The sequence below is a fragment of the Lampris incognitus genome, chromosome 1 (genome assembly GCF_029633865.1).
Source record: "Lampris incognitus isolate fLamInc1 chromosome 1, fLamInc1.hap2, whole genome shotgun sequence".
Classification (NCBI taxonomy): Eukaryota; Metazoa; Chordata; class Actinopteri; order Lampriformes; family Lampridae; genus Lampris; species Lampris incognitus.
The window spans coordinates 127,928,838-127,952,093 of NC_079211.1; the positions used below are offsets into that span (position 1 = coordinate 127,928,838).

General features: G+C 42.5%; 1 protein-coding gene across 1 annotated transcript; it reads right to left on the reverse strand.

Moving 5' to 3' along the window:
- Positions 1–8,991: 8,991 nt before the first annotated feature.
- LOC130118224 (TNF receptor-associated factor 2-like) lies at positions 8,992–21,828 on the reverse strand. Its single transcript, XM_056286626.1, has 10 exons — positions 21,641–21,828; positions 20,934–21,012; positions 20,417–20,515; positions 18,021–18,182; positions 17,664–17,738; positions 17,442–17,516; positions 16,840–17,316; positions 13,551–13,728; positions 13,278–13,426; positions 8,992–9,210 (listed from the first exon to the last, which is right to left on the reverse strand). The coding sequence occupies exons 1-10, from the start codon at positions 21,826–21,828 to the stop codon at positions 8,992–8,994; spliced, it is 1,701 nt and encodes a 566-aa protein (XP_056142601.1).
- Between the last annotated feature and the right edge of the window lie 1,428 nt (positions 21,829–23,256).

Below are 23,256 nucleotides of genomic sequence, written 5' to 3' on the forward strand. Positions count from 1 at the left end.
TCGGTCAAGGCTCCGTAACCAGATTGGTATACCACTGGTGCTGCGCCCTCACAGGGTACCAATGGAAACTATACAATCTGCAGTGGCGACCCCTGAAAACCAGGGAACAAGCCAAAAGAAGAAGAATGCAACAAAAAAAAAATCACATCTTTAAACTAGGCCCTCGAAGAACAGATGTGTTCATTCTTGACTTGAGAATTACATACAAAACGTTTTTCCAGTGGGTCAGAAATCAGAATCAGTCCAGTTGACTACAATAAGTGTTCAGTTACATATCATGGGGACATTGGTGGCAAGGTCTCCATTAAAAAAGAAACTTGGCGTCCAAAACTAAAACTAATCCACAGCTTTCAACAACTTCTGAAGGCACATTTCACAATGAACAACCTGTTTGGAGAAACCAAGGCCCCATTCATATAGAAGGAATGAAATGTTTCCTCTGTTTTAAGTTGAATTTGCTGTATTCCTGAGTGCCTATCATCAGTCATTTCCTCACTTCCCAACAGTATTTGAACAGTATCAGTTGAGGCTATGAATTCAACATGCCATCCATCATGCAAGGAACAACACCAGAGGAAGGAAGCAGGTCCTTGTAAAGGTTTTAATATACGGCTCGGCGGGAAATAGTTAAAAACACAAAATAAAAAAAACAATGGTAATAATGATATCGTTCAACTGTTTTATCAATACTTCATAACCATATCACACTGAACCAATGATGACTGCTGCTGAGAAGCTCCACAGAAAAACCAAACCTAGTCAGAGAATCCTCTCGCTCCAATTTTTTATTTTCGAGGGCTACAGAACAGTAAGCTTTTTGTCGCTTATTCTTAAATGGGTGTCCTTGCCATTTGCATCATTCCAAAACCACAACCTTCACATTGAAGCCATCTTAAATCATACATGCAGAACGAGGTCTACCATGTGGACCATGAAGGGAGAACAGATGTTTGGCGTGTGTTAGCAACAAGCCAGTTTGATCTATGTCTGTACCAGTAGCAATGAAGAGATGCCCTGTGTTATCTCTGATGACAACAAAAATGACTGAGAAGAAAGAAAAAGTATTTTAAAATACCATACATGGGGCGTCCAGGTGGTGTGGTGGTCTATTCCGTTGCCTACCAACATGGGGATCGCCGTTTCAAATCCCTGTGTTACCTCCGGCTAGGTTGGGCGTCCCTGAGAATGGGAAGCCAGATGTGGGTATGTGTCCTGGTCGCTGCACTAGTGCTTTCTCTGATCGGTCGGGAAGCCCATTCAGGGGAGGGGGAATAGCGTGATCCTCCCACACGCTACGTCCCCCTGGTGAAACTCCTCACTGTCAGGTGAAAAGACTTGGGTGGCGACTCCATATGTATCAGAGGAGGCATGTGGTAGTCTGCAGCCCTCTCTGTATTGGCAGAGGGGGTGGAGCAGAGACCGGGACAGCTCGGAAGAGTGGGGTAATTGGCAAAAATACACAATTGGGGAGAAAAAAGGGGAGAAAAATCCATCCATGCATCCATCCATTATCTGAACCACTTATCCTGCTCTCAGGGTCGCAGGGATGCTAGAGCCTATTCCAGCAGTCATTGGGGGACAGGCGGGGTGACACCGCGGACAGGCCGCCAGGCCTTCACAGCCCCCCCCCCCCAACACACACACACACACAAACACACACATTCATACCTAGGGACAACTTAGTATGACTGATTCACCTGACCTACATGTCTTTGGACTGTGGGAGGAAATCGGAGCCTATAGCGGAAACCCACGCAGACACGAAGAGAACATGCAAACTCTACAGAGGACGACCCACCAAGGTTGGACTACCCAGGGGCTCAAACCCAGGACATTCTTGCTGTGAGGCGATCCGCTAACCACTGCGCCACCGTGCCGCCAGGAGAAAAATCCAAAAAATAAAAATAAAAAATCCCTCCCGCTGAACATGTAAACAGAAATGTAAATTTAGGTTTCCGGGTAGCGTAGCGGTCTGTTCCATTGCCTACCAACACGGGGATCACCAGTTCGAATCCCCGTGTTACCTCCGGCTTGGTCGGGCGTCTCTACAGACAGAATTTGCCGTGTCTGCGGGTGGCAAGCCGGATGTGGGTATGTGTCATGGTCGCTGCACTAGCGCCTCCTCTGGTTGATCGGGGCGCCTGTTCGGGGGGGGGGACTGGGGGAAATAGCATGTTCCTCCCACACGCTACGTCCCCCTGGCGAAACTCCTCACTGTCAGGTGAAAAGAAGCGGCTGGCGACTCCACATGTATCGGAGGAGGCATGTGGTAGTTTGCAGCCCTCCCCGGATTGGCAGAGGGGGTGGAGCAGAGACCAGGACGCCTCGGAGGAGCTGGGTAATTGGACAGGTACAATTGGAGAGAAAAAAAAAGGGGGGGGGAATCCCAAAAAAAGAAGAAAAAGTAAATTTAGTGTTTTGTGGTTTTTATTTCAACGGACAGAACATTTATTCATGCATCCTAGTTTAATGTTAGCAAGATACGGTTCATTAGTGTCTATGAATAAAAACACTGAGTAATGAACCATACTACACTACTACCTATACTACTATGAATACACTATGAATTAATCCACTGTATAACAGTGAAGCTATACAACAGTAAAAACTGTAGGGAGGCTATAAAACACATAATAAAGATGGTTAATGTGTGTTTAAACGAGTTTACCATTCACTTGATCCTACAGCTTCAGCATTGTCATATATATATATATATATATATATATATATATATATATATATATATATATATATATTTTAAATCAAATTTTGTGATATCTAAGAGTCTCTGAATCACTCACCAAATCAGATTTTGTTTGTGTTAAAACTATGGTGGCTTGAGAAATAAAACATATTCTGATTTTATGTCCCAGGAGTGATAATGCTGTTAATTTCCAGTAAGATACTTGCTGACATTATCCTAGCTGTCTCATTGTATTTCTTTCCTATATGTGCAGAATACTGAATAATTTCTTCCGTGATTAAGAGAACCATAAACCCAAAAGTGGAAGTGCCGACACTGATCCACTTGTGTCCTCATTATTTAGTTATTCCAAGAAACTGAATTTGAGTTTTGTCAATAAATACAGCATTTGCACTATTCCGGCGGCACTGGTTGCATACATCAATACGTATCGCTGTGCATCCTTCAACTTTGGTCACTGTTCATATTTCAAAAGCCTCTGTGTTTTCTGTTTTATTTTTTCTCCCCATTTGTACTTGGCTAATTACCCTATTTTCCCAGCCATCCCAGTTACTGCTCCACCCCTTCTGCCGATCCGGGGAGGGCTGCAGACTACCACATGCCTCCTCCGATACATGTGGAGTCACCAGCTGCTTCTTTTCACCTGAAAGTGGGGAGTTTTGCCAGGGGGACGTAGTGCGTTGGAAGATCACGCTATTCCCCCCAGTTCCCCCTCGCCCCTGAACAGGCGCCCCGACTGACCAGAGGAGGCACTAGTGCAGCGACCATGACATATACCCACATCTGGCTCCCCACCCGCAGACACAGCCAATTGTGTCTGTAGGGACGCCTGACCAAGCTGGAAGTAACATGGGGATTCGAACCGGCGATCCCTGTGTTGGTAGGCAACGGAATAGACCGCTACACTACTCGGACGCGCCTCTGTGTTTTTTGTGTTGGCTTTAGTGTGTTTGGTGTTTTGCTGCAGGTGCGTCAGCTGGAGAGGACTGTGGGCTTGAGGGACCTGTCCATCGTGGAGATGGAGGGCAAGATGAGGGAGATGTCCGCAGCCACGTTTGATGGCATTTTTGTCTGGAAGATCTCTGACTTCACAAAGAAGAGGCAGGATGCTGTAGCTGGCAGGGCACCCGCTATGTTTTCGCCCGGTAGTGACCTCATGATTTCAAACACTTAATAGATGTTGAAAATAGTCATCAGAAGGCCATTGTCTGATAAATATATCCAGGCAGTCAATAGCATGCCATTGTAATGGGGTATCATGTCTTCCAGCCTTTTACACCAGTAAATACGGCTACAAGATGTGCTTGCGGATTTACCTGAATGGTGATGGCACAGGGCGTGGCACCCACCTGTCCCTGTTCTTCGTGGTGATGAGAGGGCACAGCGACGCACTCCTCAAGTGGCCGTTCAATCAAAAGGTAAAAGGGGTGCCCAATGCAGGGCCAAGCACCAGGCCATAAGCAGCTCTGCCGGTCATTGGTTATTACTTCGGAGATAACGACGAGATAACATGATTGCACAAGGGTTTTCTAATCATCAATAGCCTTCTGAGCCAATGAGCAAACACATTGTACCATTAGAATACTGGAGTGATAGTTGCTTGAAATGGGCCTCTATACACCTATGTAGATATTGCACCAAAAACCAGACATTTGCAGCTAGAATAGTCATTTACCACATTAGCAATGTATAGAGTGTATTTCTTTAAAGTTAAGACTAGTTTAAAGTTATCTTCATTGAACAGTACAGTGCTTTTCCTTCAAAAATATGGACATTTCAATGTGATCCCAAACTTTTGAACGGTAGTGTATATATATATATATATATATATATATATATATATATATATATATATTCTAATGCCCACAGCCATGTTGGAAGAGGAGAACCAGTTAGGCCCAAAGCCATGTCCTAAAGCTGTCAAAAACACAGCAGTGAATAAAGAACTTGATATTTAATTTTTACTTTTGTAACCTCCAGTAATTTGTCACATTTTGTAGTTTTGTGTGTTCCTATTGTGTTTTGCATTCTGTTTTATTGAATTAGAAAAAAAAAAAACGTTGGTGATACCGAATGAAATGACACCATCTGCCATGCACTCTGCAAAGACATCAGGCTCATTCGTGACAATTACAGTCACTGTTGCAGACTTTCTCCTTATCTGGAAGAGGAGATCCGTGCAAACATACGCATGGGGCACAAGGAGAGAATGAGGAATAGTATCTGGAAATACTGAGCAGGATGGTATGCTTACTTTTACAACCAACTACTAGAGGTGCATTGATTCCCTCCAAACATTTAACAAAGAAGTATTTTTCATCCCCTAAGACTGTTGGGAATTTGAATCCTTGACGATTTCCTTGTCTGCCAGTAGGTTATGGATTGTACGCCCCCATGTGGCGAAATTAAGTTTTGCAAACAAAACTTACTATGGTCATTGTGTAATAGAAAGGTTTACCTCAGTGGTTCTCAATCAGGTCCTCAGGTACCACCAGAACTGCTGGTTTTCTATTCTACCAGGTAGTTCATTACATTTATTCTGTTGTTTAAGTTATTCCAGCCTCCAGTTAGGGAGGTTTTATACCTGGAACAACAGGTGGATGTACTGGTGGTACCTGAGAAACTGACTGAAAACCATTGAATTGGATGGTTAAATTAAAGGTAGAAATATTCAACTGCTTTGCACGGAGGACATCCTTAAAGCTTTAATCAAACAGAAGTCGGTACAAATATGGAGCGAATACCCTGCAGGGCAAAGAGTTTGTTGATACACATACTGGAAGTTACGAGCCACATAATGAAGCAGAGAGGAACAATGCAGATGACAGCTCATCATCCTAATCTCAACACAGGTTTATGAGGGGAAGAAAAAGTGACCAGCGTGGAAAATTCAAAAGGGTTATTTATTTTACATACATCAAATGTATTATTGTTGTTGGTGTTCCTCTATCACAACAACAGTGAGGCAGTTTGATGCTTCCTATCTGTCAGTATTGTAGATATCACACAACACACACCGGCCCAAATCGAATATTTACTCCTTACTGGAATCTTGACGAGGTCCGGCCAAACCCATTAACAAGTCAATATACAATAGACTTAACAGATAAAAGCAAGTACATCTGATGTAAAACAGAGGAAAAAGAACAAGGAGCCCTATTAACCCCCCCCCCCCCCCATCAATTCTTCTCACATACAGGATTTTCTGACGGTGTGTAGTGATATTGAAATACCAAACCACATCAGATAATACAATATATTTTCAACTGGAAAAGTCATAGCAAAGAAACCTCCATACACTGCCAGGCTGTGTCTATGAGTAATACTAGGCACAGGGGCCGAGCAAATGTAGCAGCTAATTTCGTTTAGGCTGCAGTAATGCATGCAAATTTGTGGTCTCTTTTAAATGGGCAACAATAACAGCAATATCTTCTCAAAGAAAAAAAAGAAAAGAAAATAGAAAATCTCACAAAACGAGTGTACATAAAAAAACAAGTTGAATAAATAAATATATGTTTATATATAAATATATATATATATATACACACAGAACAACTGATTTCTACAGAAAAGGCTAACTCGAGGCACATGAACTGCTATCAAGGTCAAACCATTTACCCTGGAAAAACTGCAGGAGAAGCAGTCAATTCTCCAGCTTGCCTAATGTCCCAATCCACCAACCAAACTGAAACATACTTTTAAACCATCTCAACATACATTCTGGTGTCTTTTTTCCCCCTCTTTTCCTTTAATAAATTGTCTATATATAACTAGATATGTTTATCTTTGCCACAATGTGCACCGCATCAAAACTTGGCACCATACCCATACTTAAGTACACCATCAAGGCTATGTCAATTTATTCAAAATAATCAACAATAATGTTCATATACTGTATATATCAATAATGAAATCAGACAAAATAAAATGCTGGTCCACAGTGTAAACCAGTGGTTAATATATCCACCGTTTGTTTCCCATTGAAACGTCTCATGCACAGAGCTGTTTCAGTATCTGTTGAGAGCAGTTTAAAAGCATGTGGCGTATATCTGGATGGTGACGTAAAGCCAATAGGTGGGTATCTAGTCTTTGCATGACACACTGGCCTTATTGATTTTAGCTTTAAGAAAGGTAATAGTGTAACATTCACCAGATTTGTAGGCCAATGCAAAGTGACAATGGAAACAGTATTATGATTATTGGCCGTTTCAACACAACACCACATCATCTAGTGAGGGGGGTTTCCATAGGAGTTCAATTTGAAAAAACAGCAAAATAAAGAAAAAAATAAGAAGAGGAAAGACATACGAAAACACTGAACAAAATCAAGTTTCACATTTGGGTTCATCAGATTTACAAGAAAGCACACACACACGCACGCGCTTTGGGCTCATGAAACACAATGGAAACTAAACTGGTTTTAGGCACTTCTCTTTCTTTAAAATATAAGTCAGCTCAGAGCGTTAAGGAAAAAGCAACATGAGAAAAAGTTTACAGCACTATCAACTGGATTTTTTTCCTTTTATACGTAAACCAGGCTGTAATCTGGCAAACCCGCCTCAGTCTCAGCCTCCAACACCTGGATCAATGTCAGGGTACCAAAGCTGGACCCGGGGCTAAACTTAGCTGGAAACCTTTCCTCGTATAACCCATGTATGTAAAATACCTTTGAAAAATCTAACTCTGTCCATTTCTAATATTATGGCACCAAAATGAATGTTATAAAATGAAATTATATGAATGTTATGTACGTAGGTACATCCATCCATCCATCCATTATCCAAGCCGCTTATCCTAATTAGGGTCGCAGGACGCTGGAGCCTATCCCAGCAGTCTTTGGGCAGCAGGCAGGGAGACACCCTGGACAGGCCGCCAGACTATCACAGGGCTGAAACATTCACACCTGGGGACAATTTAGTATGGCCGATTCACCTGACCTACATGTCTTTGGACTGCGGGAGGAAACCGGAGCACCCAGAGGAAACCCACACAGACACGGGGAGAACATGCAAACTCCACACAGAGGACAACCCCCAAGGTTGGACTACCCTGGGGCTCGAACCCAGGACCTTCTGGCTGTGAGGCGACTGTGCTAACCACTGCGCCACCGTGCCGCCTACATATGTACATGTGAAAAATCATGTAAAGTAGCCAAGTATCTATCAACAAAAGTGTGTTTGTTTGTTATATTAAGACATATACACATATGTGTTTTTCAAATTAAATACATTTCTGTTTGGGTACATCAGTTCTTAACGCTGCAGCCATTTTAAGTTTTCTGGTTTACAGGACGACCGCTGCAAGCTACGATGCATCTTCCACAGATCCAACATGCAAACTACCACTGCAACAAACAGCAAAGAAATGAAATGGCACACGCACGACAGGGGGAAAAAAAACCCAACTCAAATACTGTACTTGGACTTCAAGCAATGTCCACCACTACAAAAGATGAGCACAGGATTAACACGGGACCTGGAACCGGAGGCACAGATGTTACAGGTGATTTCAAGATTTTCCTAAAGCACTGCACGCTGCCTGTGTGCAAAGCTGAGCAATAGTCTGAAGGCTAAACGGGCATCACTTGGTTGTTAAAAATTCACATCCGTCTATGGAAAAAAGCAAGGGCGGATGATCACATATCCAGCACTACATACTAACAGACAGCATAAGCCTTAACCAGCTTTGAGCAATTGCTCCTCTAGCTGACTGTTCAAATCTAGATAGCTACGGTGTTAAGTGGTCTATGGCACAAGCAGTCATAGTGTGATAACTGGAGATTTGACATGGCATATCTTAGTTGTCTACATGACTTAAAAACTACAATTTAAAAGGGCTTTTGATATCTAGGTGCAGATATCTGCTCAAATGCAGGTTGGGTAAAAAACACCAACCATTTAACAATGTTGGTATATATTGGTGATGATTGTTAACTTTGTGTCTATCAGCAAACCTTGGCAGGTAAACAACCATCATTCACATGTTTTCATCTAGTGCAAGAATACATGTAATGAGTAAAATAGTGGAAGTGCCTGGTGAATTTCATTTGAATCAAACAGTGGCCAGGGGACAAAAAAATAAACCATTTTCTCCCTTGTCCAATGCATGGCCACCAAGAATCTGTACCAAAAATCAAAATAGAAAAATTAAGGGGGGGCAAAAAAAACAAAACAAAAAACGACCCAGTGGAGAAAAATGCCAGTTACTGGTGAGGCAGAGGCCCATTGAATTTAAAACGGGTCTAGTAGCAACAGAGGATGAGGTTGGAATAGACCTTAATGTACTGCCTACAGCCCGGTGAGGTCTACGATAGCCTTGATGAAGATGGTGTCATCTCGGATGTAAGAGTTTTTGGAGTCGAGTTTAGAGAGCGGGCAGAAGAGCGGGCAGCCACTGGCGATGTTCATGTCACTTACAGGCCTCTGGAAGGACGAGGAGGAGATGTCGGGCCTGAAGGCATCGATAATGTGTTCCCGGTTATTCTGGTCCAGCAGCATTAGGGTGACCTGGGCAAAGACGGAAAGAAACCTGTCGCCTTACAACCATTCTGATGGGAGAAGACGTGTCTGACCCAGTAATGCAATGTCAATGTAATGTCGACATATAGCATGCTTTCTACAAGGAAACTCTATCAGGAAGAGAGGCAGAGACAGTAAGATTTATAACACTTAGTATTTTGCACTGTATTTCACCTCAAAAATAAGAAGCAATAAGGAAAGCCAATTTTAGAAGAAAAAGAACAACAACATGAAAATAAAAACAATACGTATATGTAATCATGGTAAGGTCAATAACAAAAAAAAAGTGGCAGTACATTTTCAAAACAGTTTAAGTCCTGTACTGGAATTCTTTTTCCAATAGCACTATTCTAATCTGCTATAAATCTGTCATACCCACAAAGTTAGAAATTACCTTGTGTGATAGTGGGTATATTTGCAAACTGATACTATCTGATGTTTGATAATAGCATTCACGAAAAATCTTATCTCTGTGAATATAATAATGCATTATGTGCTGGTTAAACAAATACAGCGGCACAGGACATTTTTTACCCCAGAACAATACATATAACACAAAGAGTATGTTATGGGGACCAATTTAGAGAAGGAATAAAAAACAACCTTTTTAAAAATTTGCATATTGAAAACAATGCAATTTCTCTCTTGTATAGCAACATTTGGGCATATAGTGTAGTTCAGACTATGGAGTGGGTTGTTTCTGAAAAGGAACATGTTGGTAATAAAAAACCACTACTACTACTACTTTCGGCTGCTCCCGTTGGGGGCCGCCACAGCGGATCATCCGTTTCCATTTCTTCCTGTCTTCTGCGTATTCCTCTGTCACACCAGCCACCTGCATGTCCTCCCTCACCACATCCATGAACCTCCTCTTTGGCCTTCCTCTTTTCCTCTTTCCTGGCAGCTCCATATTAAGCATCCTTCTCCCAATATACTCAGCATCTCTCCTCCACACATGTTCAAGCCATCTCAATCTTGCCTCTCTTGCTTTGTCTCCAAACCGTCCAACTTGAGCGGTCCCTCTAATATAATCATTCCTAATCCTGTCTTTCATCATCAATCCCAGTGAAAAGCTTAGCATCTTCAACTCTGCCACCTCCAGCTCCGCCTCCTGTCTTTTCATCAGTGCCACTGTCTCCAAACCATATAACATAGCTGGTCTCACAACCATCTTGTAAACCTTCCCTTTAACTCTTGCTGGTACCCTTCTGTCACAAATCACTCATGAAACTCTTCTCCACCCACTCCACCCTGCCTGCACTCTCTTCTTCACCTCTCTACTGCACTCTCCGTTACTTTGGACAGTTGACCCCAAGTATTTAAACTCATATGCCTTCGTCACCTCCACTCCTTGCATCCTGACCATTCCACTGTCCTCCCTCTCATTCACGCATAGGTATTCCATCTAGCTCCTACTGACTTTCATTCCTCTTCTCTCCAGTGCATACCTCCACCTCTCCAGGCTCTCCTCAACCTGCACCCTACTCTCACTACAGATCACAATGTCATCCTCGAACATCATCATCCATGGAGACTCCTGCCTGATCTTGTCCGTCAACCTGTCCATCACCATTACAAACAAGAAAGGGCTCAGAGCCGATCCTTGATGTAATCTCACCTCCACCTTGAACCCATCTGTCATTCCAACCGCACACCTCACCATTGTCACACTTCCCTCATACATATCCTGCACCACTCCTACATACTTCTCTGCAACTCCCGACTTCCTCATACAATACCACACCTCCTCTCTCGGCACCCTGTCGTGTGCTTTCTCTAAATCTACAAAGACACAATGCAACTCTTTCTGGCCTTCTCCATACTTCTCAATCAACATTCTCAAAGCAAACATCGTATCTGTGGTGCTCTTTCATGGCATGAAACCATACTGCTGCTTGCTAATCGTCACCTCTCCTCTTAACCTATGTAGCTTCTATTACTCTTTCCCAAATGTTCATGCTGTGGCTGATTAACTTTATACCTCTGTAGTTGCTACAGTTCTGCACATTGCCCTTGTTGTTGAAAATCGGTACCAGTATGCTTCTTCTCCACTCCTCAGGCATCCTCTCACTTTCCAAGATTGTGTTAAACAATCTAGTTAAAAACTCCACTGCCATCTCTCCTAAACATCTCCATGCCTCCACAGGTATGTCATCAGGACCAACTGCCTTTCCACTCTTCATCCTCTGCATGGTTGCCTCACTTCCTCCTTGCTAATCCACTGAACTTCCTGATTCACTATCCCTACATCATCCAACCTTCTCTCTCTCTCTTATTGCCCCTTGCCGGGCAAATAAACTCTATAAAAATGAATATACTACCAAAATTTACATATTTATTTCAGTGTGTACCAGTGTTCATCCCCAAATCATTTTGTTTCACTAGATTCGGTTATTTCTTCATATACTATATGGCAAAATAAAAAGCCACGGATAAGCAGGATCTTACTGCAGATGTTCAAAAGGGATGGGGGCATGGGGCTCCCTGATTTCTGTCACCATTACTGGGCTGCTAACATTCATTGTCTTGCTTTCTGGGCCCACTTTTATTTTCAGCCCAACAGCCCAGATTGGACATTTCTGGAGTTGGGATTATGCCTGGATATTTCGCTTTCAGCACTCCGTGGCTCACCGCTCAACTACTCCCTAACAACATCAATAGACAACCCGGTTGTGTCATACCCTTAAAGTGTGGGCCCAGTTCAGGAAGTCCTTTGGTGACACAGTTTTTTTTCTCTCATGAGCCCCATTGCTTCTAATCATCTTTTCATTCCATCTTGACATGACTCAACTTTCCAGGATTGGCACAGGAAAGGCATCAGATGGTTTAAAGACATGTTCAAAGATAGCTGTTTTATCTCTTTCAGTCAACTGTCTTAGAAATACAACTTACCCAAATCACATTTCTTTCAATATTTACAGGTCAGACTTTATGTGCACTCCATCTTACCTTGCTTCCCTGCAGAACCCGACACTAACCCCGCTGACACATTTCTTTCCTCTAACCCACTATCTAGGGGTGCATTGTCAGCATTATATAGAAACATCTCCATGCTGACATGTCCACCTCTGGACAGGATTAAAACGGCTTGGGAACACGATGTGGGACATGTATCTGATGACCAGTGGGATTCCATTCTCACATCAATACACAAATCTTCACTCTGTGCAAGACACTGCCTAGTGCAATTTAAGGTGGTTCATAGGGCCCACATGTCCAAGGTTAACTATTAAGCATCTACCCTGATATATCCCCAACTTGTGACAAATGCAAAAACAGCAATGCTACCTTGATCCATATGTACTGGCTGTGCCCGCACTTAAAAAAAACTCTGCAAAGATACGTATCTTTCACACCCTACCTAAAAAAAAAAAAAAAAACCTTAGACCCAGACCCTTATGTTTGGCATTACTGATGGAGAGGACTCTCATCTGACATCTGCAGAGTGCCGCATGATGGCCTTTGCTTTGCTCTTGGCCAGATGTGCAACTTTGCTCAAATGGAAGGATGCTGCCCCGCCCATGCTCAGTTAGTGGCTTCGAGACATAATGTCCTATCTCAAATTAGAGATGCTGCGATTTTCCGTCAGTGGCTCAGAGGAAACATTTTATAAAACCTGGGAACCCTTTTTAACATGTTTTCATAACACTCTAACAATATAAGCATGATATTCATTTTAACTCAGCCCCTGACATGAAAAACAATGGAAATAAGCTATATTATTTGCTTCTTTTCTCCTAGAAATTGCGCCTTAGAATTATTCCAGATAATCAGAGGGGTGGGGGGACAGGGGTGGGAGGGAAGGGCTGTTTCACTATATCACCGTTGCCACTGTCACTGCCACAGGGTTGTTTGTTTTTGCTTGTTCTGTACATTGATGTGTAGCATTGTGGAATATATGTGCCCAACCCTGTTCATTTTTGGTAAAAATTCAATAAAAATATTTTGAAAAGAATAAGTTAATATCATGCTTCGTTATCTCCGAAGTAATAACCAATGACCGGCAGAGCTGCTTATGGCCTGGTGCTTGGCCCTGCATTGGGCACCCCTTTTACCTTTTGATTGAACGGCCACTTGAGGAGTGCGTCGCTGTGCCCTCTCATCACCACGAAGAACAGGGACAGGTGGGTGCCACGCCCTGTGCCATCACCATTCAGGTAAATCCGCAAGCACATCTTGTAGCCGTATTTACTGGTGTAAAAGGCTGGAAGACATGATACCCCATTACAATGGCATGCTATTGACTGCCTGGATATATTTATCAGACAATGGCCTTCTGATGACTATTTTCAACATCTATTAAGTGTTTGAAATCATGAGGTCACTACCGGGCGAAAACATAGCGGGTGCCCTGCCAGCTACAGCATCCTGCCTCTTCTTTGTGAAGTCAGAGATCTTCCAGACAAAAATGCCATCAAACGTGGCTGCGGACATCTCCCTCATCTTGCCCTCCATCTCCACGATGGACAGGTCCCTCAAGCCCACAGTCCTCTCCAGCTGACGCACCTGCAGCAAAACACCAAACACACTAAAGCCAACACAAAAAACACAGAGGCGCGTCCGAGTAGTGTAGCGGTCTATTCCGTTGCCTACCAACACAGGGATCGCCGGTTCGAATCCCCATGTTACTTCCAGCTTGGTCAGGCGTCCCTACAGACACAATTGGCTGTGTCTGCGGGTGGGGAGCCAGATGTGGGTATATGTCATGGTCGCTGCACTAGTGCCTCCTCTGGTCAGTCGGGGCGCCTGTTCAGGGGCGAGGGGGAACTGGGGGGAATAGCGTGATCTTCCAACGCACTACGTCCCCCTGGCAAAACTCCCCACTTTCAGGTGAAAAGAAGCAGCTGGTGACTCCACATGTATCGGAGGAGGCATGTGGTAGTCTGCAGCCCTCCCCGGATCGGCAGAAGGGGTGGAGCAGTAACTGGGATGGCTGGGAAAATAGGGTAATTAGCCAAGTACAAATGGGGAGAAAAAATAAAACAGAAAACACAGAGGCTTTTGAAATATGAACAGTGACCAAAGTTGAAGGATGCACAGCGATACGTATTGATGTATGCAACCAGTGCCGCCGGAATAGTGCAAATGCTGTGTTTATTGACAAAACTCAAATTCAGTTTCTTGGAATAACTAAATAATGAGGACACAAGTGGATCAGTGTCGGCACTTCCACTTTTGGGTTTATGGTTCTCTTAATCACGGAAGAAATTATTCAGTATTCTGCACATATAGGAAAGAAATACAATGAGACAGCTAGGATAATGTCAGCAAGTATCTTACTGGAAATTAACAGCATTATCACTCCTGGGACATAAAATCAGAATATGTTTTATTTCTCAAGCCACCATAGTTTTAACACAAACAAAATCTGATTTGGTGAGTGATTCAGAGACTCTTAGATATCACAAAATTTGATTTGAAATATATATATATATATATATACACTACCGTTCAAAAGTTTGGGATCACATTGAAATGTCCATATTTTTGAAGGAAAAGCACTGTACTTTTCAATGAAGATAACTTTAAACTAGTCTTAACTTTAAAGAAATACACTCTATACATTGCTAATGTGGTAAATGACTATTCTAGCTGCAAATGTCTGGTTTTTGGTGCAATATCTACATAGGTGTATAGAGGCCCATTTCAAGCAACTATCACTCCAGTGTTCTAATGGTACAATGTGTTTGCTCATTGGCTCAGAAGGCTAATTGATGATTACAAAACCCTTGTGCAATCATGTTCACACATCTGAAAACAGTTTAGCTCGTTACAGAAGCTACAAAACTGACCTTCCTTTGAGCAGATTGAGTTTCTGGAGCATCACATTTGTGGGGTCAATTAAATGCTCAAAATGGCCAGAAAAAGAGAACTTTCATCTGAAACTCGACAGTCTATTCTTGTTCTTAGAAATGAAGGCTATTCCATGCGAGAAATTGCTAAGAAATTGAAGATTTCCTACACCGGTGTGTACTACTCCCTTCAGAGGACAGCACAAACAGGCTCTAACCAGAGTAGAAAAAGAAGTGGGAGGCCGCGTTGCACAACTGAGCAAGAAGATAAGTACATTAGAGTCTCTAGTTTGAGAAACAGACGCCTCACAGGTCCCCAACTGGCATCTTCATTAAATAGTACCCGCAAAACACCAGTGTCAACATCTACAGTGAAGAGGCGGCTGCGGGATTCTGGGCTTCAGGGCAGAGTGGCAAAGAAAAAGCCATATCTGAGACTGACCAATAAAAGAAAAAGATTAAGATGGGCAAAAGAACACAGACATTGGACAGAGGAAGACTGGAAAAAAGTGGTGTGGACGGATGAATCCAAGTTTGAGGTGTTTGGATCACAAAGAAGAACGTTTGTGAGACGCAGAACAAATGAAAAGATGCTGGAAGAATGCCTGACGCCATCTGTTAAGCATGGTGGAGGTAATGTGATGGTCTGGGGTTGCTTTGGTGCTGGTAAGGTGGGAGATTTGTACAGGGTAAAAGGGATTCTGAATAAGGAAGGCTATCACTCCATTTTGCAACGCCATGCCATACCCAGTGGACAGCGCTTGATTGGAGCCAATTTCATCCTACAACAGGACAATGACCCTAAACACACCTCCAAATTGTGCAAGAACTATTTAGAGCAGAAGCAGGCAGCTGGTATTCTATCGGTAATGGAGTGGCCAGCGCAGTCACCAGATCTGAACCCCATTGAGCTGTTGTGAGAGCAGCTTGACCGTATGGTACGCAAGAAGTGCCCATCCAACCAATCCAACTTGTGGGAGCTGCTTCTGGAAGCGTGGGGTGCAATTTCTCCAGATTACCTCAACAAATTAACAGCTAGAATGCCAAAGGTCTGCAATGCTGTAATTGCTGCAAATGGAGGATTCTTTGACGAAAGCAAAGTTTGATGTAAAAAAAATCTTATTTCAAATACAAATCATTATTTCTAACCTTGTCAATGTCTTGACTCTATTTTCTATTCATTTCACAACATATGGTGGTGAATAAGTGTGACTTTTCATGAAAAACACAAAATTGTTTGGGGTGATCCCAAACTTTTGAACGGTAGTGTATATATCCTACTATTTTACACACACACACACACACACACACACACACACACACACACACACACACACACACACACACACACACATATATATATATATATATATATGTAGTAAATGTATGTAATGGCTAATACAAGTCTACATATCTGAGAAATAAAATCTTATATCTGAGACAATTTACAGTGTCAATACAGTATCTACACTTTGTTATTCTGCAGGAATCCTAAGAGTCATCAAGGATAGAAGGTACAATTGAAGACTGATATATACAGTATAATGTAATGTCTCTTATGGTGGCTTTCTTAATCAAACTTGCCCAATAAGCCACTGTTCAGATAAGAAGGGGAGTTTTCATGATGCACAGATCCATAATCCAACAGTGCAGCACTGACAGAGATTTACAGATTAAGGTTAAAATTCCCCCTGGCCATAGGTGAATTAGGTGTAACTGATTTTCAGTGAATCGATGATTTTATGGCAAAGTTACACCAACAACAATCCACGTAGCATGAAAAATGACAGACAAAATGCAAAGAAACACCTGGAAATGTGTTCACCTTGTTGTTGAGAATCTCTATCTTGTCTTGGTCTAGACGGTGCTGGCGGTTGTAAGCCTCCATGGTGGTACAGGACCGCTCCATCTCCCGGTTCAGAACGCACACAATGTTCTCAAACGTGCTCACTTTCAGCTCCAGCTCCTGGCACCGCCGGCTGAGCTCCGCCACTTTGGCTTTCTCGCTCTGGAGCTGCAGTTCCAGGGCAGCGCCAATGGCACTGGGCAGGGGTGTGAAGGAGGTAGCAAGAGCAGAGGCGCAAGCTCCCTGCACGGAAGCTCCCACGCCCAGCTGGCTCAGCTTTTGCTCAAGGTCTCGAAGGGACTGGTGTAACTCTTGGAGCTTGTGACTGGCCACCTCCAAGCTCTGGGGCTGCAGGCTCTCCAGGCTCACCTTGATGCCCATAATGAAATGTAGGAGCAGGTTCAAGTGCTCATAGGAACACGCGCGCTCGTGATCATGGATCTTCTCCTTTTCCACCTAGAGGAAAATGAAAAAAAAACCCATTCAAAAAAAGAAACACACATGCTAAATGCCTACTCATGTTTTAAAATTACACTGTGTTAACTTACAGGCAATAGCCAATGACAAAAATGTCTACTTACAGACATATCGCAGCCGACAACATGAAATCTGCACGGCGCTTTGAATTTACTGCAGAACTTAATATGGTCCACATACTGGAAAAGGGTTAAAAAAAAAAAACAAAACAAAAAAGCTATAATATTAAAATAATGTGAAAAATCATAGAGCTAAAAAAAGCTAAATCTGTGATAAGTATACCAATTGCTTTGCTCTTAAGCACCAAATTTCTCTATCTAGTTTACCTTTTCTCTTGGTATCTTCTTCTTTGCACAACCTTCACAAATCATTGGGTACTTTGGACAAATTTCATCATGAGCCTTTAAAAAAGAGACAAACGTTAGATTAGATTAGATTAATATAGCAGTTCATTACAAAATAGCCATCAGCACATAGTGACAGAGCTGAATGTACATAGGTGTACTATAATGTATAGCTAACTGTATTTGTGGACTGGTTATCACTGAGTCTGCAAGTGTCTAGGCTACTCAGTTAGCAGCATGTCAGTGTCACCAAGACAAAATTCTCTACCTTTATACTGTTTGGTGAATTAAATGTTTTGATTCTAATCGAAAAATGGCGAAAATTAAAAGATTGCTCACTTTGATATTTTTTAAAAGGAAGGGTTCTTTGCAGTATTTGCAGTTGAGAGTCCGTTCTGGACATTCTCGTTCATTGTGGCGTTCTTGCTCATTGGCCCTCATGAGCTCTTTGCAGGATGGGCAGATAATGATCATGAAGTCACAGTTGCCCTCATGGCCAGCCTGTGGGCAAATTGACAACAATTATCCATGTCGCCAAGAGGTATTAGTATGTCCTTGAATCTATGCAACATCAGTGATTGGTTTAATATACTCATAAATAAAAACACAATGCACCAGAAAGCATATGTATTAACTACCAGAATGAGACGGTTAAATGACAAGTCTTCTTTCCATCATGGCCATCATAAACACATGGAGTGCAAAGAGACAGAAAATGACACAAAACTGATTCACAACTAAGAATATCAAGCATGTGTATGATACCATATGAAAAATAAACACATTGTCCACCAATTGATAAAATAATGCAATGGCCAAATAATTACTACTGTCCAAACCTACTGTTTCACCTATTTTAAATGAGCAATAGGCCACTTGTTAATGAACTTGTTCACACAGGAAACTTTTCCATCTGCTGACCACAGCAGCTAGTTGATCCACTACTTCACACCGGATCTACTTTCACTCTTTTATCCAAAGAAATGCAAGCTATTCTAACCGGGAGTCCATGGGCATGTTATACCCCATGAATAATGCAGTTGGCCCAAATCAATATGAATAAACATTAGGCAGTAAAAAAGACCTCCTCGACAGCAAAAATATGTGTAAATAATACACACTAGGTAAAGATACACCTAGGTGTTCTTAGGCTGTAAGTAAGTTTGTTGCTGTTTGTTGTTGTTGCTGGTAAAAACAATTGAAGATCAGTTTCTGGTTTATGCATATTAGATATATAATCAATCTATTATTTAGTTACTATAGTTAGTTGAATGTACTGTGATACACATCTTTCTCTCCATCTCTGTCGCTCTCTCACAGACACACACTAATAGATACAAGTTCTGTACACACTTACACACACATGTACAAGATTCATTACACAATAGATTTCAAGACATACTCTCTGGCAAATGGCCAAAAATGTGAAAGAATGTGAAAGAGGATTGTTGGAAATGTAAGGTTAGCCTCAGAAACTGCTCTTTAAAGTTCATCTGATCTTCCTTGGTGCACACCAGAAACTGTCAGATTTTTTAACAATTTGGTTTTGTATTATTCAGAGAAACTAACTTTGTAATTGAATATTTTCAGTAAAGACTGACTAAACTTTATATTTTGTTTGCCTGCTCTTCAATTGCCACAACTCTCAAAGAACCAATTTTTGACAATCTAGAGGGTTTTTTTTTCATCCACACAATCTAAAAAAGCGTCAATAGAAAACCTTTCAGGGAAATCCATTATGAAACACACACAATTACACTTTTAGAGTGATAACCACTGGATGGATATCTGCACCAAATTTCAAGTCAATCAAACTTAGTGTGAGAAATACTGTATGGCTATGAGAATCTTTCTTTGTGACTTGTAACAGTAGCACCTTTTTTATTTGTTTCCTATGATTTTGGGGCAGCACGGTGGCGCAGTTGTTAGCATGGTCGCCTCACAGCAAGAAGGTCCTGGGTTTGAACCCCGGGGTTGTCATCCCAGGTCGTCCTCTGTGTGGAGTTTGCATGTTCTCCCCGTGTCTGCGTGGGTTTCCTCTGGGTGCTCCAGTTTCTTCCCAAAGACCATGTAAGGTCAGGTGAATCGGCCATACTAAACTGTCCCTAGGTGTGAATGTGTCAGCCCTGTGATGGACTGGTGGCCTGTCCAGGGTGTCTCCCTGCCTGCCACACAATGACTGCTGGGATGGGCTCCAGCGTCCCGCGACCCAATTAGGATAAGCGACTTGGATAATGGATCGATGGATGGATGATTTTGTAGAAGCAGCAGTGCACTGGCTGCATTATTTTCCCATGTGCCACCACAATTGGTCTTTAAGTACCTCTAATATCACATGTTACAGATGGATGGATGGACAAACAGACGACTGAAGAGACACGATCATCCATAGCAGGGATGGGCAACATGATCCAGAAAGGGCCGGTGTGGGTGCAGCTCTTTGTTCCAACCAAGCAGTTACACACCTGAGTCTATTAGTCAACCAATAGTCTTTACTAAGGACCTTGATTTGTAGACTCAGGTGTATAACTGCTTGGTTGGAACAAAGACCTGCACCCACACCGGCCCTTTCCTGATCATGTTGCCCATCCCTGATCCATAGTCTCCCCACACACACAACATCATGGGGGATAAAGGCTTTCTTCTGGAAGGCTGTTTAGTAAAGTATGTGTAAAGTGTACCATCCAGAGGCTGGTAATAATTTTCTACCCTGCTATGAAGTAGTTTGTGCACACCTCATATTCTTTGATAGTGCCTGTCCATATGCAGCCTTCATTGGGACACACAGCTGCAAGGGCCTCGACTTCTCTTCTGGCTGCATTGTCTGGAAAAGCCTGGATGGAAAAAAATATGAGGTCATGAATTCCTCAAGTGAAAAAGACACAGCAATTGGGAGTCTAGTTCATGTCTTCAGTTACTCAGAAAGCTAGTGTTACAAGCAGCAACGGCTTCAAACTATGCATCAGCTTACACTGATGCATAGTTGATTAGGACATGTCTACGTTTTTATCCCAGCTTTATTTCTTTACCCAACACTTCTGTCATACACAGTTCTACTGTACTTGGAAAAAAGGTCTGTTTGTTTTGTATATTGTCTTGCCGCTGGGACTCTGATCCTCACACCTCTTTCCACTATTGGTAGTTTGCGATGTTGGTGATGTAGGAGTGTTGGCAGTCTTTTCAAAAGTAAGTCGTGCTAGACAACAGTACAACTAATGCCTGCAATGTAATGAACATTTAGAATATACTTACTCCGCCTTGCTTTAGAATGGAAGTGGGTTCCTCAAACAAGTCCTCTTTTATGCAAGCACTGCATTTCTGTGGTCCAGTACTTATAAGTAAAAAAAAATTTTTTTTTAAAAGGAACAAATATGTTTCACTCATTCACCCATAATTTATTCTGCGATTTGACCATAAGATAATAAGTGACTTGGCATTTAGTAATTAACGGTAGTCAGTATCCAAACGCTGCCCGAATTTCTCTTTTGCGTGTAAACTATTATACACCATACTAGTCACTTTTCCAAGTCAGCCAGCCATTATTTGGTGGCTGCCATTCCTGATGAGTTTGTGTGAGGGTTGAAGTGAAGGAAGACAAACGTACAAGTCTTTCCAAACCTGAGCAGGACAGCATTACCTTGGTTTGGGTGTTTTACATTCAGAGATACATTGACTAAAACAATATATTTTTTCTATCGAACCAAGGTCATTGTAGTGATGTCTGCCTCAATGAAACATCACAGCTGTCATGATAGCAAGCAAGGAGAGCTGTCAAGAGAATGAACCTGAACCTGCAACACGTTGATAACGACAAGCCGCTATTTTGGCTTGACAGCCATGAGGGAGGAAATATTGATGAACACTTATAATAAATTTCTGCAGTCAATCTGTCTGGGGATGAAAGGGAAAGCTGGGGGGGGGGGCATCTCTGTTCTGCAGCCAGCTACCATGGCACTCACCTTACAATTTTGTTGAAACAGAAGGAACAGAAGCGATGGCCGCATTGGGCTTGCAAAGGCCTTCTCAGTATTTTCTGACAAGAATTGCACAGATGCTTGTCTTCGAGGTTATTGGCCAGGATTTTCTTAGGGAAACCCGGTTTATTGCCTTCCAGTGAAGATGGTGGAGATGGCTCCTGAGCAGCCATTATTCCCCGTGTACGAGAATATCGGGGTACTCGGCGGGGTATGTTCAAGACAGCTTAACGCTGCTAAGTTGGTTCAGCTGTATATTTGGCAGTAACAGTTCATCACTTTACGGTTTTTTGAATTATTTCATTTCATTGAATCAGCTTTTGCTCTTCGTGTACAAGAAAAGGCGGAGATGGCTCCCGTGCACCGTGCAGCCATTTTTCCCCGCACAAGGGGACTATATAACTTGTGTGTGTGGGGGGGGGGTACTCATTGGGGTGTATTCAAGACAGTTTAACGCAGCTGAATTTTGTTTAGTAATATCTGGCAGCGGTGATTCATTGCGCCGCTCCGAATTTCTGACGTTATTCCAGTTAATATCAAATCGGCATTTACTTCTGGTGCGCGTCTTATGTGCTGGAAAGAGGCAAGCCACATGTTATTGTGGATGTGAGGAAATTAACGTTTTCAGTTCATCAGTGCGATGAATTGTAGGTCTGTAAGTCTGCCACCAGGGGGCGAAAGCGAAGAGGCGGTGCATCAGGGAGCAAGGTGCGTCTGAGCAAACTGACAGCGTCAAAAACGACAATACTCACATGGTGTTAAGGATTTAGATTTGTAAACTAAAATGAGCTCGGTTAACATATAAAATGACTGGATTACTAACATGGTTCAGAGAAATTTCACAAATCAAAGTGCCCAGTAGCCTAGGGGAACTAATACGTGTTTTCAGGATATAGGGATGACATTGGGCGCTTGAGTTCATAGTGTATCACTGAAAAAAAATTGAATTTTTTCAGGAATTAGTGAGAAGAGAAGCGAGACTATAAACCAAACCAAAACAAAGGAGAGATAAGGAAGCGTGGAAACGCTATGAGTTTTGACGGCCAAGAAACTCTGCGCAGAATGGTAAATTACATACAAATACACAACTGAAAAAAGTAGAATAAAGCACAGTTGTCTATACAATTAAATTCCGCACAGTACCGTGCTTTGAGCCATACTCCGGAGCAGTAGACGACGGTAATACACCTTCAAAGCACGATGTCAATTGCCGTTAAGACAGAAAAAAGAACGTCCAAGAAGAACTTGAATGACCTGTCTGCCGTTAGGGGGCGCAAGCAAGAAAGGAAGGCGTCAGGAAGCGAGTTTTGTCCGCTCAGCCCCCTAGTTGCTTTTCCGTAGTTAGGTTAGGGATGTTACCGCTACATCTCTGTCGGGATGGGGGATTTTCTTATGATCTTTGGGGGAAATTGTGTCAGAACAGCAACTGTGCCACTCCTTAACCAACCGTGAGTGTTAACGCTGGATAGGTTAGTCGGGTGGGAAAGACTGTAGCCTTGTTGCCGTTTAATGTCATTGAGTGGGTGATACTAGGCTAACGTTAGACGGCTAGCAAAACCGGAGTAAACGGATAGCGTTACACCTGGAGCCACGCTAGACAA

Coding starts and splice junctions, on each gene's coding strand:
- LOC130118224 (XM_056286626.1), bottom strand. CDS start 21,828: ATGGCTGCTCAGGAGCCATCTCCACCATCTTCACTGGAAGGCAATAAA. Junction 17,317..17,441: donor TTGTCGGCTGCGATATGTCT/GTAAGTAGACAT, acceptor ATTTTCCTCTAG/GTGGAAAAGGAGAAGATCCA. Junction 13,729..16,839: donor TAGAGATTCTCAACAACAAG/GTGAACACATTT, acceptor GTTTTGCTGCAG/GTGCGTCAGCTGGAGAGGAC.